The sequence below is a fragment of the Bactrocera neohumeralis genome, unplaced genomic scaffold, assembly GCF_024586455.1.
Source record: "Bactrocera neohumeralis isolate Rockhampton unplaced genomic scaffold, APGP_CSIRO_Bneo_wtdbg2-racon-allhic-juicebox.fasta_v2 cluster11, whole genome shotgun sequence".
NCBI lineage: Eukaryota > Metazoa > Arthropoda > Insecta > Diptera > Tephritidae > Bactrocera > Bactrocera neohumeralis.
This window is the reverse complement of record NW_026089624.1, coordinates 14,865,711-14,881,336: the sequence shown is the minus strand read 5'-3', so window position 1 is coordinate 14,881,336 and position 15,626 is coordinate 14,865,711. Positions and strand designations below refer to the sequence as shown.

Below are 15,626 nucleotides of genomic sequence, written 5' to 3'. Positions count from 1 at the left end.
TAATATCTTCTCATCCTATTTTAAAATATCCCGAATATGACAAGGAATTTGTTATAACAACTGATGCTAGTGATTATGCGATTGGGGCAGTTTTATCCCAACAAGGACATCCGGTATGTTACATATCCAGGACCCTTAATAATCATGAACAAAATTATAGTACAACGGATAAGGAATTCCTTGCAATTATTTATGCTGTTACTTACCTCAGGCCATATATATATGGAAAAAAATTTCGCATTGTTACAGACCATTGTCCTATAAAATATCTTAATAATAAATATAAAGGCAAAGAATGTTCCCCTCGTCATCAACGATGGCTTTTAAAGCTACAAGAATTTAATTACGAAATTGAGTATTTAAATGGCAAAGAAAATAAGGTGGCAGACTTTCTAAGTCGTTTAGAAAATTCTCCAAAAATAAACGAAAATAATTGTAATGAATCGAATTTCGAAATGTCAGAAACTATTCATTCAGCAGCAGAAGAGCTTTTAGAGCATATTATTATAAAAGAGGAAATAGTAAATAAATACAAAATTCAAATAATATTAACATTTAGTCCTTCATTTGAAGTAAAAGTAGTGCATAAAAGAAAAATAATTCAAATAAATCCACTTGAAAATGAAACAATCATTAGAAATATTTTGAAGAATAATATTAAAATGGGTAAAATAGGAATTTTTTCTGAAGTATCAGATAAAGATTATCATAAAATACAACAAATATTAATTTCTATGTTTTCACATGATAATAAAATCAATTTTGTTAAATGTACCCACAGAGTAACTGAAATAGAAAATGAAGAAATACTTCACAAACAAATAGCCTTATACCATAACAATGAGTCTATGCACAGTGGTATCAATGAGACATATCATACGTTAAAAAACAAAATTTATTTTCCAAAATTAAAAGAACAAATACAACTTATTATTAATAATTGCGAAAAATGTCAACAAATTAAATATTGAAGAAAACCGATTAGACCTCTATTTCATTTTACTGAAACGCCAACAAAAAAAAATCAAATTATCCATATAGATATATTCCATTTTAAAAAGTTATCGTTTGTTACGTTTATTGATAAGCTTACAAAATTCGCTTCAGCTTACACCATTACTGATCGAAATTGGCGCTCAAAGAAAGCGATTATAGTAGAACAATTCGCGAAATTTGGTAAACCCAGTAAAGTTATAATGGACAATGAGTTTAGGGCTGAACAACTTATTGAGTATTTTAAAAAGGAAGGTATTGAGGTCCATTTAACGAAGCCTAACAGCCATACCGGTAACGCGGACATTGAGAGGCTGCACTCAACCCTGTTAGAAAAGCTAACGGGAATTGATGACCCAAGTCTCTCAACCGAAATGCGGATGCAGCTTGCCATGGGTAATTACAATGACCGATTCCATTCCACTATAAAATATTCCCCAAGAATGGCTCAAAATAATATTGATCCAAAAATCTTGCATGATAATATAAATAAAGTAAAACAAAGAGTAATAAATAAAAGAAATAAAGCCAGAGAAGACTATAAGGAAGGTAGAGAAATAGGTCCAATTAAAAATTATAAAAGAGTGCGGCACAAAGACCAACCTTACTTTAGAATAAACCCACTAAGCAACGTCCATTTATCTAATATAAAAGGCCTTCCAAACATTCAAAAAATGAAAGTCGAGATACTAACGACTCTATTGTTGATGACAATTCAAGCATAATAGCACTAGCAGGAGACATGGATCAAGATTAAATAAACAAAAATTTTCGTACACATACATATATGTACATAATTGAAAAAAAAAAAATACATTTTTAATATGAAAAACTTACAAATCTTTTACTTTCCATTCACTTACACCAATATCATTTAAATATTAGATAGATTAAGCTATTTACATACGGATATAATTTTCAAATTGTTCTTTATTTTAAGCTTAAACGAAAATAAAAATACATGAATTAATATGTAATCAAAATAGTTAGTAAACTTAGCTTAAAAAAAATATATATGTATAAATAAAGAAAAAGAATATGGGGTAGTTCTTTAAGCAGCCCTGGGGGAGTTATATGTACATACAAGTACATACATACATATATATACATATATATATAAATACTTATATATTTTACAAACATACTTGTCATATACTTACACATAATTACTTAAATATAAACATACATATATGTACATGCACAGCTAGACGAAAACCAATAACTTGTAAACAAATGAGATGTTAAAATGTAATACAAAATAATGCAACAACAAACAATGAAGACATTTGTTTGTCAGCAACATATGCAGCAACAATGCTGTAATAAAATAACATTCATCGGCGATCAGGACTACCGCCAAATCACCTGACAAATGTCTGTAGCTAATGTTGTTGTTGTCATAGCAGTAATGAAAACCAAAGAGCGACCGTTAAATGGTCCGACTAAGCAAACAACAAATTGTAAGGATAGCGGATATAAAATATTTGTTTACTCACTACTATAAATAGGCTAAGCAGTTAGAAATATTTTTAATTTAAGTTTCGGAGTTAAATGAATAAAGATATATTATTCTGACTCGCAGTTCGTTGACTTATTTTTCTTTAACTCGCGCGTCCGTTCAACTGCTGACGCCGCAACTGTTGGCAACGTGACCAGGTACAGGCATAGGTTTAAATTAGACTTAAGAAATAATTTGAATTTAGTTTTTAGACAGCATTTAATAAAGAAAGACCGCGGACGTGAGTCCGCTTGTTTTTAAAAATTAAATCGATAAAATAAAAACTTAATTTATACAACGCAATATTCGTAACTGTAAAATCCCGTTACCTGCGAGCAATAAGTTTCTCTTATATATATGTATACATTAGAATTTATCAGTCTGAAATAAACTGTACAACCAATACGTTATGGGCCCAGGCTAGCCTTGAAAAAATCGTGTGGCAAAAACATTTGAATATACTTAGTACAAGTGAAAAAGTTTGCGTATAAGATTTTGTGTGCGGTGTTAAGCGTTAATTTTGATTTGCAAAAAATAAATTTTCAGTTTTTGTTACGCTCGAGCAAAATGAAACGAAAAAAACTAAAAAACTAAGAACTTAAAGTTATTAAGTGAAATTTCGTGTTAGAAGGCGAAATGAATTCCGTTATGCACTCTATTGAAAAGCTGGACGACACCAATTACAGCGCGTGGGTCGTACAGATGAAAAGTGTGCTCATACATGCAGAGTTATGGGGCGTAGTTTGCGGTCGTATCGTAAAAAACGAAGAAGATACTGTGTTTGATGCAAAAGATGAAAAAGCATTAGCCTGTATTATGCTGTGCATTAAGCCTTCACAAATAAATAATGTAAAAAATTGCCAAACGTCAGCTAGTGCGTGGGAAAGGTTAAAAGAAATACATATGAGTAAGGGACCTACACGCCGCGATACATTGTTAAGACAGTTATTGCATATAAAATCGTCAGAATCTGAAAATACATATGTCTAAGCATTTAGAGAAATTCACAGATCTGATTGAAAATTTGTGTGAAATTGGTTTTTCATTGCCCGAAGAGTGTTTGTGTATACTGTTGTTGTCAAGCTTGAGCGACGCCATTGATAATTTCGTGATAGCAATGGAATCGCGTGATTCCTTGCCGGCATTAAGTGCGTTAAAAATTAAATTGCTCGAAGAGAGTGAAAGGCGTAAGGAGCAAAGAGAACAACAAAAAGAGCAAAAAATGTTCTCTTTGCGAAGCGAAAATAAACAGTATGTAAAAGATGGACAACGAAAACGAAAAAACGTAAGTTGTTGGTCGTGTGGTCGCCGTGGACACATTTCAACGAATTGCCAAACAAAAGTTAGCGAAAAACACGATAGCGTCAAAAACGACGAAAATGAGAATGACGACAAAGACCGAAAAAAGTCGTACTCAGTGTTTGCGTGTTCTAACGGTAGCTTTGCAAAAAACGTTTGGTGCTTGGACAGTGGTGCAACGGCACATTTGTGTTGTGATAAATCATGTTTCATAAAATTCGAACCGCATACTGAGAAAATAGTGTTAGCTGGAAACAATTATATTGTAGCAAGTGGTCGCGGTACAATGCGGTTGAATTGGCGTGAAAGTACAGTTGATTTGGTAAACGTTTTATATGTGCAGAACCTTCAATGCAATTTCATATCTGTAGCAAAAATAATACAGAAGGGGTTCAGTGTTAAGTTTGAACATGAAAGTGTGAGCATTCAAAATCAAGACGGTGAAGTAATTTTAATGGCTAAAGAGCGGCAAGATTTGTTTTTGTTAGAGACAAACGACAATAAGTGTTTTGGTGCACAGTCTGATCTGACTGATATAATGAAATGGCACAATAGGTTTGGACATTTGAACTTTGGTAGTCTAAACAAAATGATTAATAAAAAACTGGTGCATGGTTTAGAAACATCAAAAGTTTACAGTGATTTAACTGATCATATACTATGTGAAACCTGTGCAAAGTGTAAAATATGCGTAAAACCATTTCCAAAAAAAACTAAAAATCGCTCGAAAGACGTATTGGATCTGGTGCATACAGACATTTGTGGACCAATGAATAAATCCTCACAAGGAGGAGCGCGGTATTTTGTAACATTCATCGATGATAAATCGCGATACACGTATGTAAGTTTCTTGAAATCTCGCGACGAAGTTTTGGAAAAATTTAAAGTGTTTAAGGCGTTCGCTGAGAAGCAGACTGGAAAAAAAATAAAGTGTCTGAGAAGCGACAACGGTCGGGAGTATTTGAGTGGCGCGTTTGGCCTGCTCCTGGCGAGCAATGGCATTAAAAGACAGCTTACTGTACCGCACACACCTCAACAAAATGGTGTAGCTGAGCGCGCGAACAGAACATTGGTTGAGATGGCGCGCAGTATGATTCTACACGCTGGTCTGGATGAGGGCTTCTGGGCAGAAGCTATTAACACGGCTGCATACCTAAGAAACCGTTCGGAAACATCTGCTTTAAAGGACATGACAGCATTCGAGTCGTGGTCCGGCAAAAAGCCAACAGTGAACCATCTGAGAGAATTCGGGATCAAAGCTATAGTTCTTCATAGCAGGAAGTTTCTCCCGAAAGGCGAGGCACGTGTGATGGTTGGCTACTCAGAGTCTGCAACGGTCTGCAGGAAAGGTAACAGTAGCACGTGACGTAATTTTTCTTGAAAGATTCTTTGCAGATGGCAGTGTAAATCGTAATGAATCGGCGATTATGTGTGAGGTGCCGCTGGTCAACCTGGTGTCAGAGTCGGCATGTGTCACACAAGTCGAAAACGTGGAAAATGCTGATGCCGACTGCGATGCGTCTGATGGAGTTTTGTCTGAAGAAGACAATGAAGATGAGTCAACCATCAAGAGGGGTCCTGGGCGACCAAAGCTGATCCGTACAGGAAATCCAGGGCGTCCAAGCAAGCAGTGTAACATTTTGAATGTTATGACAACAGACGATGTGGCAGTACCAGAAACAGTAACTTCGGCCTTAAGTTCTGATCATGCCAGTCAGTGGAAGGCATCGATGCAGATGGAGATGGACAGCCTAAAGGCCAATAAAACGTGGTCATTGGTGGTTCTTCCTGAGGGCGAAAAGGCGATCGGTTGTAAATGGGTTTTTGCAGTAAAGCGTGACAAGCATGGCAACATCGCTCGTTTTAAGTCTCGTCTAGTGGCCAACGGCTGTGGCCAGAGATTCGGTGTCAACTATACTGAAACGATCTCTCCTGTGGCACGGTATTCAACAATACGTCTAGCAATTGCCATAGCGGTTGAGAAAGGTATGTATATGCACCAAATAGATGTGTCATCTGCTTACCTCAACAGTGAAGTGCGAGATGTGGTGTACATTAGACAACCCGAGGGATTTGAAGACAAAGAAGATCCTGGGAGTGTGCTCAAGCTTCAGAAATCTTTATACGGCCTAAAGCCGTGCTAGTGAACCGTGTCTGAATACACTCCGTAGTAGCACGGACTTCAGCATGGTCATTGTCTATGTTGACGACTTGATTGTTGCCAGCACATCTATGAAAGTACTCAACAAAGTGAAGGCGTCAATAGCAAACGAATTCGATGTAGTCGATGGCGGTCAGCTGAAGCATTTCCTTGGTATGGAAATAGAAAGAGAAGGAGTAACTGGCAACGTTTCTGTTGGTCACAAACAATATATTGGGAATCTATTACACGAGTATGGTCTGAGTGACTGCAAGCCGAATGTCATTCCGTTGAGCGCAGGATTCCAGGTTAAGTCTGACAATGATGAGTGTCCGCGAGCGAACCAGTTAAGCTATCAATCCCTGATAGGTTCGCTGATGTATCTAGCCATAACAACCCGGCCAGATATTTTACATTCTGTTACGAAGCTTTCACAACGTAATGCAAATCCTCATAAGGAACATGAAGTGGGTGCCAAGCAAGTTTTGCGATACCTTAAGAGCACTGCTGAGCTGGGTCTGCACTACCAACGAACTGGAAAACCCATCGAATGTTATGTTGATGCCGATTGGGCTGGAGATTGCATAGATCGAAAATCGTATAGCGGCTGGTCATTTCTTGCAGCAGGAGCAGTGATCTCATGGGAATCGAAGAAACAGGGCGTCGTGGCCTTAAGCAGCACTGAAGCGGAGTACATAGCTTTGTCAACGGCTGCTAAAGAAGCGGCGTATATCCGCAAACTCATGAACGAGATGGGTTTGAGTGATGGTCATGCAACAAAAATATTCAGCGACAACCAAAGTGCGCAATATTTAGCAAAAGATTCGAAGTACCATGCGCGCAGTAAGCATATAGATATTAAGTATCATCATGTCAGGCAAATGGTCAAAGACAATGTAATTGAAATAAAGTATGTTTCAACTGAAAATATGATATCTGATGTCTTGACCAAGAACCTTTGAAAATTAAGCATAAGAAACGTATTAACATGATGGGTATATATTAAAATGAAAAATGTTAACTTTTAATTGTCTAATGACATATTGCGTTGAGAAGGAGACATTTACATACATATGTACTTATATACAACGCAATATTCGTAACTGTAAAATCCCGTTGCCTGAGAGCAATAAGTTTCTCTTATATATATGTATGTGTACATTAGAATTTATCAGTCAGTCTGAAATAAACTGTACAACCAATAGTAAAAAAAATTTTAGATTGCCAATGTTGTTAATTATAATAAAGAGCGAGCGGAGCCGCGAGCTTACACTAGTAAATATTATATATAAAATCTTCCAGAAAACCGTTGCTTAGTTATTTTTTCTAATTAAATTCAATTTCTTTACGTGAATATAAATATTCATACCCTATATATACAGTAATTCTTATATACTGGAACAGACGATTATAAAAAAGTAACAAAAATTATATTAATTGAAAAACTTGAGAATATTAACAAAATATATTTTTTAACCGGCCAGTATAACATAACATAAGCTATTAATAAATAAAATATATTCGGTCATATTGCAAAAACTAGGCGAAGAACAAGTTAAATGAGCAGAACTATAAATGGAATGTGAAAAATATTGAAGATTGGAAAATTTCGGTGTGCAACGATTGGGATTTTAAGAGTATTTGTTATAAAAATGCACTATATCGAGCCGATATATCGGACTTTTAAAAATTGTCGAAACAATTTCTAGTCTTTACAAAAATACCTTTTTGTGATTTACTTCAAAGTAAGTCCTCTCAAAATGCATTAAGATCTAAGTTTAGTAACTGGATAATAGCCTGAAAAATCAATTTTTCGGCTATATCATATTTAAAGGAACCGTGAACAATAAAATGGTCGTCATCAAAAGGGGGTCTCTTATCCGAGGCTGTTGTTGTGTTTTCATTGGAGTGTTTTTTTACGTGGCGGGTCCCAAACCCATTGCACAACCCTATGCAGGGGATGTTTCGCCTTCTCACTTTAGCTCGTGTTCAAACGGATGTTCTTAGGCTACCCAGAGGATACTTGGTCAAAGACCGGAAGTCGTGAGCTGCTTGAGTCATATGTAAAAAAATCGTGAATGGCCACTCCCAAGTGAATGGCGATCAGAGAACTTTCCTCCCTTGCGTGAACTTCTGCATATGACTCCATCCTCCACTCCGTTGGAAGGACCAAGTGGAGAGGGACCTGGCTTTGTTTGGAATATCTAATAGGCGCCACGTAGCGAAAAGAAGAAACTACTGGCGCGTTGTTATTAACTCGGCTATGATCGCGTAGGCGGTGTCTACGCCCATTAAGAAGAAGAAGTGAACAATAAAATACATTAGGGCAATTCAGAATCTGTTGCAAATGAGCATATTTTTGCTTATACACAAACAAAATGTATAGAGATGCACCTGCTACACTCTTGCAAAGAAGCTTTCTTTAAAAAAGCAAGCGACTTGCGAATGTCAATGGAAAAAGACAAAAGATTGAAAAAACTTCGAATAGAAAAGGAGGAACGCTTACAAAAGTTCGAAATTGAGACAAAATATAAGTATTCCTCTCAACAGTAATTAATTTATCTTTGTATTTTAAAATTTTTAATTCCAATTCCTCTATTTTAATTTCTGCTTGCTATCTTCTATCAATCAAAGCGTAATCTGCTTCAAGTTTAGCTTGAACTAAATGATTTAATTAAAATAACCATTTAATTTGTATAGAATAATTTTATGTATAAATATATGAAATTGAAAAACTGAATGAATTAAATAAGTTTAAGAAAACAATAATGTGTATGGCTTGCCTTTTAATTTCTCCAACATTGTAAGGTATATGGTCATCAGGTTCAATAGAATCTTCTGTACTGGTTGACGGAGACAAGAAACCAATCGCAGCATAATTTATGTTTTTTTTGTTAGGCAAGCTTAGCTGCTTAAGGTTCAAGTCTTTCTTTCTGAAGCCCAAAACAATGCTCTACTCCAACCCGGTATTCTCTAGTTAACATCGCAGGAAACAACATAAAAAGAACAAATATATGCGTCGATAGCCAGACAGCAATTAAGGGAACAATCTCACATCGAATTACGCACAGAATACATACATAGATGTATCGGCTGCCGGTCAACAGCCACAAGGCATTTTCTCGAACGAAACAGCTGACAAAAGCCATCTATTTAGCTACCGAACAAGTATAGGAAATACGAAAGTCACAAAAAAAGTCCTTTTGAAAATTCGCTTGCTTCTTACTCACATGGTCTCGTATACTAAACACAAATGTTTATTTTGTTTAGAAATTTGGAACAGATGTCACTGGCAGTCATACCAACCTAGAAAACAAATTATTCAGCGAATGGGTTCTCGCGCGAGCATTAAGGGAGGGGTTCGGATTTCATGGTAAAAAAAAGGACTTTCTTTTACGAATTTTATTTGGACCTTTTGTTCATTATTGAGCACGCTTTTGGCAATATAGGATACATTTTTTTTCATAATTTTTTTTATTGTTCAAAGCCCATGTTCACTGTCATTACAAAACTACTTGACCGATTCATTTCATACTTTGTACACATTTTGACACATAAAATGCAATATTTGTTTACGGTAAGGGTGTATCCACTAAATCGGGGAACATTTTGGTGGAAAATTACAGTTTTCGCTTCAAATGGCCTCCAAAAATTTTTAAATGAAAAAAAAAATATTATCAGAGAACGATGGGGGGGAGATTTGATTATGACTTGGCTAATTTTTCTTAGTTTTTTATTTTCGAAAAACTTCCAGCCGAGTTATTGTGAACAGCGCAAAGTGTTTTTTTTTCACAAAACGTTCTGCGGGAAGAACTATTACTGGCTTATGCTTCAATATTTGTGCATGAAAAAATTACCCTATATTGTCAAAAGTGTGCTCAATAATGTACTAAAGCAACAACAAAGTTATGGAGTTGAATTCGTACAAATCTATGCGAAAAATATTGTCTATTGTGAGAATATTAGTATTTTACCTCATTTTAATGTATGCATTTAATTTTCATCGAATATGAATTTGTTTATATACCGTAGTTTTTTGGTTCATATTTAATTTTATTATTTCTTTACTTTTAGTTGGCACATATGAATGTCTGAATATATATATTAAGGATATATGCTTGTATGTATGTATGTTGGCGACATTATTTAATCGTTCTCTTATTTTTACGCTGGTTGCTTGCTGTCTGGTAATAAATATAAGCATGTTTGAATTCAAATGTGCTAAAATACTTTTAAGTAATGGTTTGTAATGCTGGTACTTTATTATACTTCGCAAGGGCGTTCATGGAGATAAGTTTTACAGGATGTAGTTTACTATATATTGTATAATTAACTTAAGCAATATATTCGACCATTGTTTCATTATATTTTCAAATAAATATCTTCTTTAATAGTTACAAGTTACAAATTTAAATTGTTTAATTTAACTGACCACTCTGCGTTGTTGGTTTTTGCGTAATTGATTACCTTTCAATATTACGAGTACAAGACATTTAAATTAGCCAGATCTTCAGCTTTAATTTAATAAAGGAATAAACATAGGCAAAATAGTATGTAGCACACTAAAATGCTAGGAACTTTGTTGCATATTTTTCGAAAATTTATTTTATGTTAGTTTTCGTTTATTTTCACTAAAATTTTATCCTTTTAATTTATTGTAATACACCTATCATCTTAGACGCGGGTAAAATATGTATGTTTGTTTCTTTTCGTTTTGGTTATGACTGATTGAGACCCCAGCGTGTTAATTACACAACACTCAAAATATTGTAATATATTCTCATTCATATTTTCTATTGAAGCACACTTTGATTGTGTCACTCTTTGGCGCTTCCATATCAATGTATGTTTTTCTTACTTTTATTTATTTATATTCGCATTAATAAGCGAAAATTATTGCGTAACTGCAACTAACATAAATTTTGTGTGTATATCAGCCGCTTTATATTGAATAATGTAATATTTTCTTCTTTATAAATCGAGGTGTTAGATTTTAAATTACGTTACTAATGTTACTTTATTTTATTTTTTTTTTAAATTTTTTTTTTTAAATAGGAACTATGTGTATCTGTCTTTTAGTATAAGTTTGTTTGTTATCATAAAACATGTTGCGAGAATGTTTTGTATTTATCACTTTGATTGGCAGATTTCTCTTTTAACCGATTTTCATTATATGAACATATTTTTTATTTTTAGTCATCTTAGCCGTCCAATTATTCGAGAACGTCACTTGAGAAATTATCTGTAAACAATATAAAAAAAACACATGAGAATAAATGTAGTCTAAGACTAGTTCACATAATTATGTGCATAAACTTAAAAAAAATCAAAAACAAGTAAAAAAAGCTAAGCTCCGGTGTAACCGAACATTTTATATTCTTACAACTTGCAAGGATCAGAGCCAGAGGAATATAAACATATTCAGTTGTTGACAAAACTACATATTAAAAAATGTTTTCGTTTAATGGCGTTTTGAGTGCGTGGCAGTGGTCGGCTCCCGCCGATATGCACTACCAACCCTCCTTGGGTGCCAAAGAACATGTGTACCAAGGTTTCTCAAGATATCTCAATTTTTTACAGCTTGCACAGCGGATTTCTACCGATCTCTTTATCCTGGTCATTTATACAATACAATACAAAATAACTTCCGATATTTTTTGGCTGTAATTAAAAAAATATGAAAAACTTTGATTCTACTTGTGGATAAAATTTAAATTTAATTTGTATAGAATAATTTTATGTATAAATATATGAAATTGAAAAACTGAATGAATTAAATACGTTTAAGAAAACAATAATGTGTATGGCTTGCCTTTTAATTTCTCCAACATTGTAAGGTATATGGTCATCAGGTTCAATAGAATCTTCTGTACTGGTTGACGGAGACAAGAAACCAATCGCAGCATAATTTATGTTTTTTTTGTTAGGCAAGCTTAGCTGCTTAAGGTTCAAGTCTTTCTTTCTGAAGCCCAAAACAATGCTCTACTCCAACCCGGTATTCTCTAGTTAACATCGCAGGAAACAACATAAAAAGAACAAATATATGCGTCGATAGCCAGACAGCAATTAAGGGAACAATCTCACATCGAATTACGCACAGAATACATACATAGATGTATCGGCTGCCGGTCAACAGCCACAAGGCATTTTCTCGAACGAAACAGCTGACAAAAGCCATCTATTTAGCTACCGAACAAGTATAGGAAATACGAAAGTCACAAAAAAAGTCCTTTTGAAAATTCGCTTGCTTCTTACTCACATGGTCTCGTATACTAAACACAAATGTTTATTTTGTTTAGAAATTTGGAACAGATGTCACTGGCAGTCATACCAACCTAGAAAACAAATTATTCAGCGAATGGGTTCTCGCGCGAGCATTAAGGGAGGGGTTCGGATTTCATGGTAAAAAAAAGGACTTTCTTTTACGAATGTTATTTGGTCCTTTGGTTCATTATTGAGCACGCTTTTGGCAATATAGGATACATTTTTTTTTTCATAATTTTTTTTATTGTTCAAAGCCCATGTTCACTGTCATTACAAAACTACTTGACCGATTCATTTCATACTTTGTACACATTTTGACACATAAAATGCAATATTTGTTTACGGTAAGGGTGTATCCACTAAATCGGGGAACATTTTGGTGGAAAATTACAGTTTTCGCTTCAAATGGCCTCCAAAAATTTTTAAATGAAAAAAAAAAATATTATCAGAGAACGATGGGGGGAAGATTTGATTATGACTTGGCTAATTTTTCTTAGTTTTTTATTTTCGAAAAACTTCCAGCCGAGTTATTGTGAACAGCGCAAAGTGTTTTTTTTTCACAAAACGTTCTGCGGGAAGAACTATTACTGGCTTATGCTTCAATATTTGTGCATGAAAAAATTACCCTATATTGTCAAAAGTGTGCTCAATAATGTACTAAAGCAACAACAAAGTTATGGAGTTGAATTCGTACAAATCTATGCGAAAAATATTGTCTATTGTGAGAATATTAGTATTTTCCTCATTTTAATGTATGCATTTAATTTTCATCGAATATGAATTTGTTTATATACCGTAGTTTTTTGGTTCATATTTAATTTTATTATTTCTTTACTTTTAGTTGGCACATATGAATGTCTGAATATATATATTAAGGATATATGCTTGTATGTATGTATGTTGGCGACATTATTTAATCGTTCTCTTATTTTTACGCTGGTTGCTTGCTGTCTGGTAATAAATATAAGCATGTTTGAATTCAAATGTGCTAAAATACTTTTAAGTAATGGTTTGTAATGCTGGTACTTTATTATACTTCGCAAGGGCGTTCATGGAGATAAGTTTTACAGGATGTAGTTTACTATATATTGTATAATTAACTTAAGCAATATATTCGACCATTGTTTCATTATATTTTCAAATAAATATCTTCTTTAATAGTTACAAGTTACAAATTTAAATTGTTTAATTTAACTGACCACTCTGCGTTGTTGGTTTTTGCGTAATTGATTACCTTTCAACATTACGAGTACAAGACATTTAAATTAGCCAGATCTTCAGCTTTAATTTAATAAAGGAATAAACATAGGCAAAATAGTATGTAGCACACTAAAATGCTAGGAACTTTGTTGCATATTTTTCGAAAATTTATTTTATGTTAGTTTTCGTTTATTTTCACTAAAATTTTATCCTTTTAATTTATTGTAATACACCTATCATCTTAGACGCGGGTAAAATATGTATGTTTGTTTCTTTTCGTTTTGGTTATGACTGATTGAGACCCCAGCGTGTTAATTACACAACACTCAAAATATTGTAATATATTCTCATTCATATTTTCTATTGAAGCACACTTTGATTGTGTCACTCTTTGGCGCTTCCATATTATGCTGCGATTGGTTTCTTGTCTCCGTCAACCAGTACAGAAGATTCTATTGAACCTGATGACCATATACCTTACAATGTTGGAGAAATTAAAAGGCAAGCCATACACATTATTGTTTTCTTAAACGTATTTAATTCATTCAGTTTTTCAATTTCATATATTTATACATAAAATTATTCTATACAAATTAAATTTAAATTTTATCCACAAGTAGAATCAAAGTTTTTAATTTTTTTTTAATTACAGCCAAAAAATATCGGAAGGTATTTTGTATTGTATTGTATAAATGACCAGGATAAAGCGACCGGTAGAAATCCGCTGTGCACGCTGTAAAAAATTGAGATATCTTGAGAAACCTTGGTACACATGTTCTTTGGCACCCAAGGAGGGTTGGTAGTGCATATCGGCGGGAGCCGACACGCACTCAAACGCCATTAAACGAAAACATTTTTAATATGTAGTTTTGTCAACAACTGAATATGTTTATATTCCTCTGGCTCTGATCCTTGCAAGTTGTAGAATATAAAATGTTCAGTTACACCGGAGCTTAGCTTTTTTTACTTGTTTTTGATTTTTTTAAGTTTATGCACATAATTATGTGAACTAGTCTTAGACTACATTTATTCTCATGTGTTTTTTTTTTATATTGTTTACAGATAATTTCTCAAGTGACGTTCTCGAATAATTGGACGGCTAAGATGACTAAAAATAAAAATATGTTCATATAATGAAAATCGGTTAAAAGAAATCTGCCAATCAAAGTGATAAATACAAAACATTCTCGCAACATGTTTTATGATAACAAACAAACTTATACTAAAAGACAGATACACATAGTTCCTATTTAAAAAAAAAAATTTAAAAAAAAAATAAAATAAAGTAACATTAGTAACGTAATTTAAAATCTAACACCTCGATTTATAAAGAAGAAAATATTACATTATTCAATATAAAGCGGCTGATATACACACAAAATTTATGTTAGTTGCAGTTACGCAATAATTTTCGCTTATTAATGCGAATATAAATAAATAAAAGTAAGAAAAACATACATTGATATGGAAGCGTAAAAAGAGTGACACAATCAAGTGTGCTTCAATAGAAAAATATGAATGAGAATATATTACAATATTTTGAGTGTTGTGTAATTAACACGCTGGGGTCTCAATCAGTCATAACCAAAACGAAAAGAAATAAACATACATATTTTACGCGTCTAAAGATGATAGGTGTATTACAATAAATTAAAAAGGATAAAATTTTAGTGAAAATAAACGAAAACTAACATAAAATAATTTTAGAAAAATATGCAACAAAGTTCCTAGCATTTTAGTGTGCTACATACTATTTTGCCTATGTTTATTCCTTTATTAAATTAAAGCTGAAGATCTGGCTAATTTAAATGTCTTGTACTCGTAATGTTGAAAGGTAATCAATTACGCAAAAACCAACAACGCAGAGTGGTCAGTTAAATTAAACAATTTAAATTTGTAACTTGTAACTATTAAAGAAGATATTTATTTGAAAATATAATGAAACAATGGTCGAATATATTGCTTAAGTTAATTATACAATATATAGTAAACTACATCCTGTAAAACTTATCTCCATGAACCTTGCGAAGTATAATAAAGTACCAGCATTACAAACCATTTACTTAAAAAGTATTTTAGCACATTTGAATTCAAACATGCTTATATTTATTACCAGACAGCAAGCAACCAGCGTAAAAATAAGAGAACGATTAAATAATGTCGCCAACATACATACATACAAGCATATATCATAATATATATTCAGACATTCATATGTGCCAACTAAAGTAA

General features: G+C 33.4%; 1 protein-coding gene across 1 annotated transcript in view; it reads left to right on the top strand.

Annotated features, from left to right (window-relative positions):
- The window catches only part of LOC126766083 (zinc finger protein 2), a 366,591-nt gene extending 352,096 nt beyond the window's left edge, over positions 1-14,495 (top strand). The window contains exon 15 of the mRNA XM_050483803.1: positions 14,457-14,495. Coding sequence (XP_050339760.1) covers positions 14,457-14,485 — 29 coding nt within the window. The 3' untranslated portion in view covers positions 14,486-14,495. The remainder of the gene's footprint in view (positions 1-14,456) is intronic.
- Positions 14,496-15,626: the final 1,131 nt, after the last annotated feature.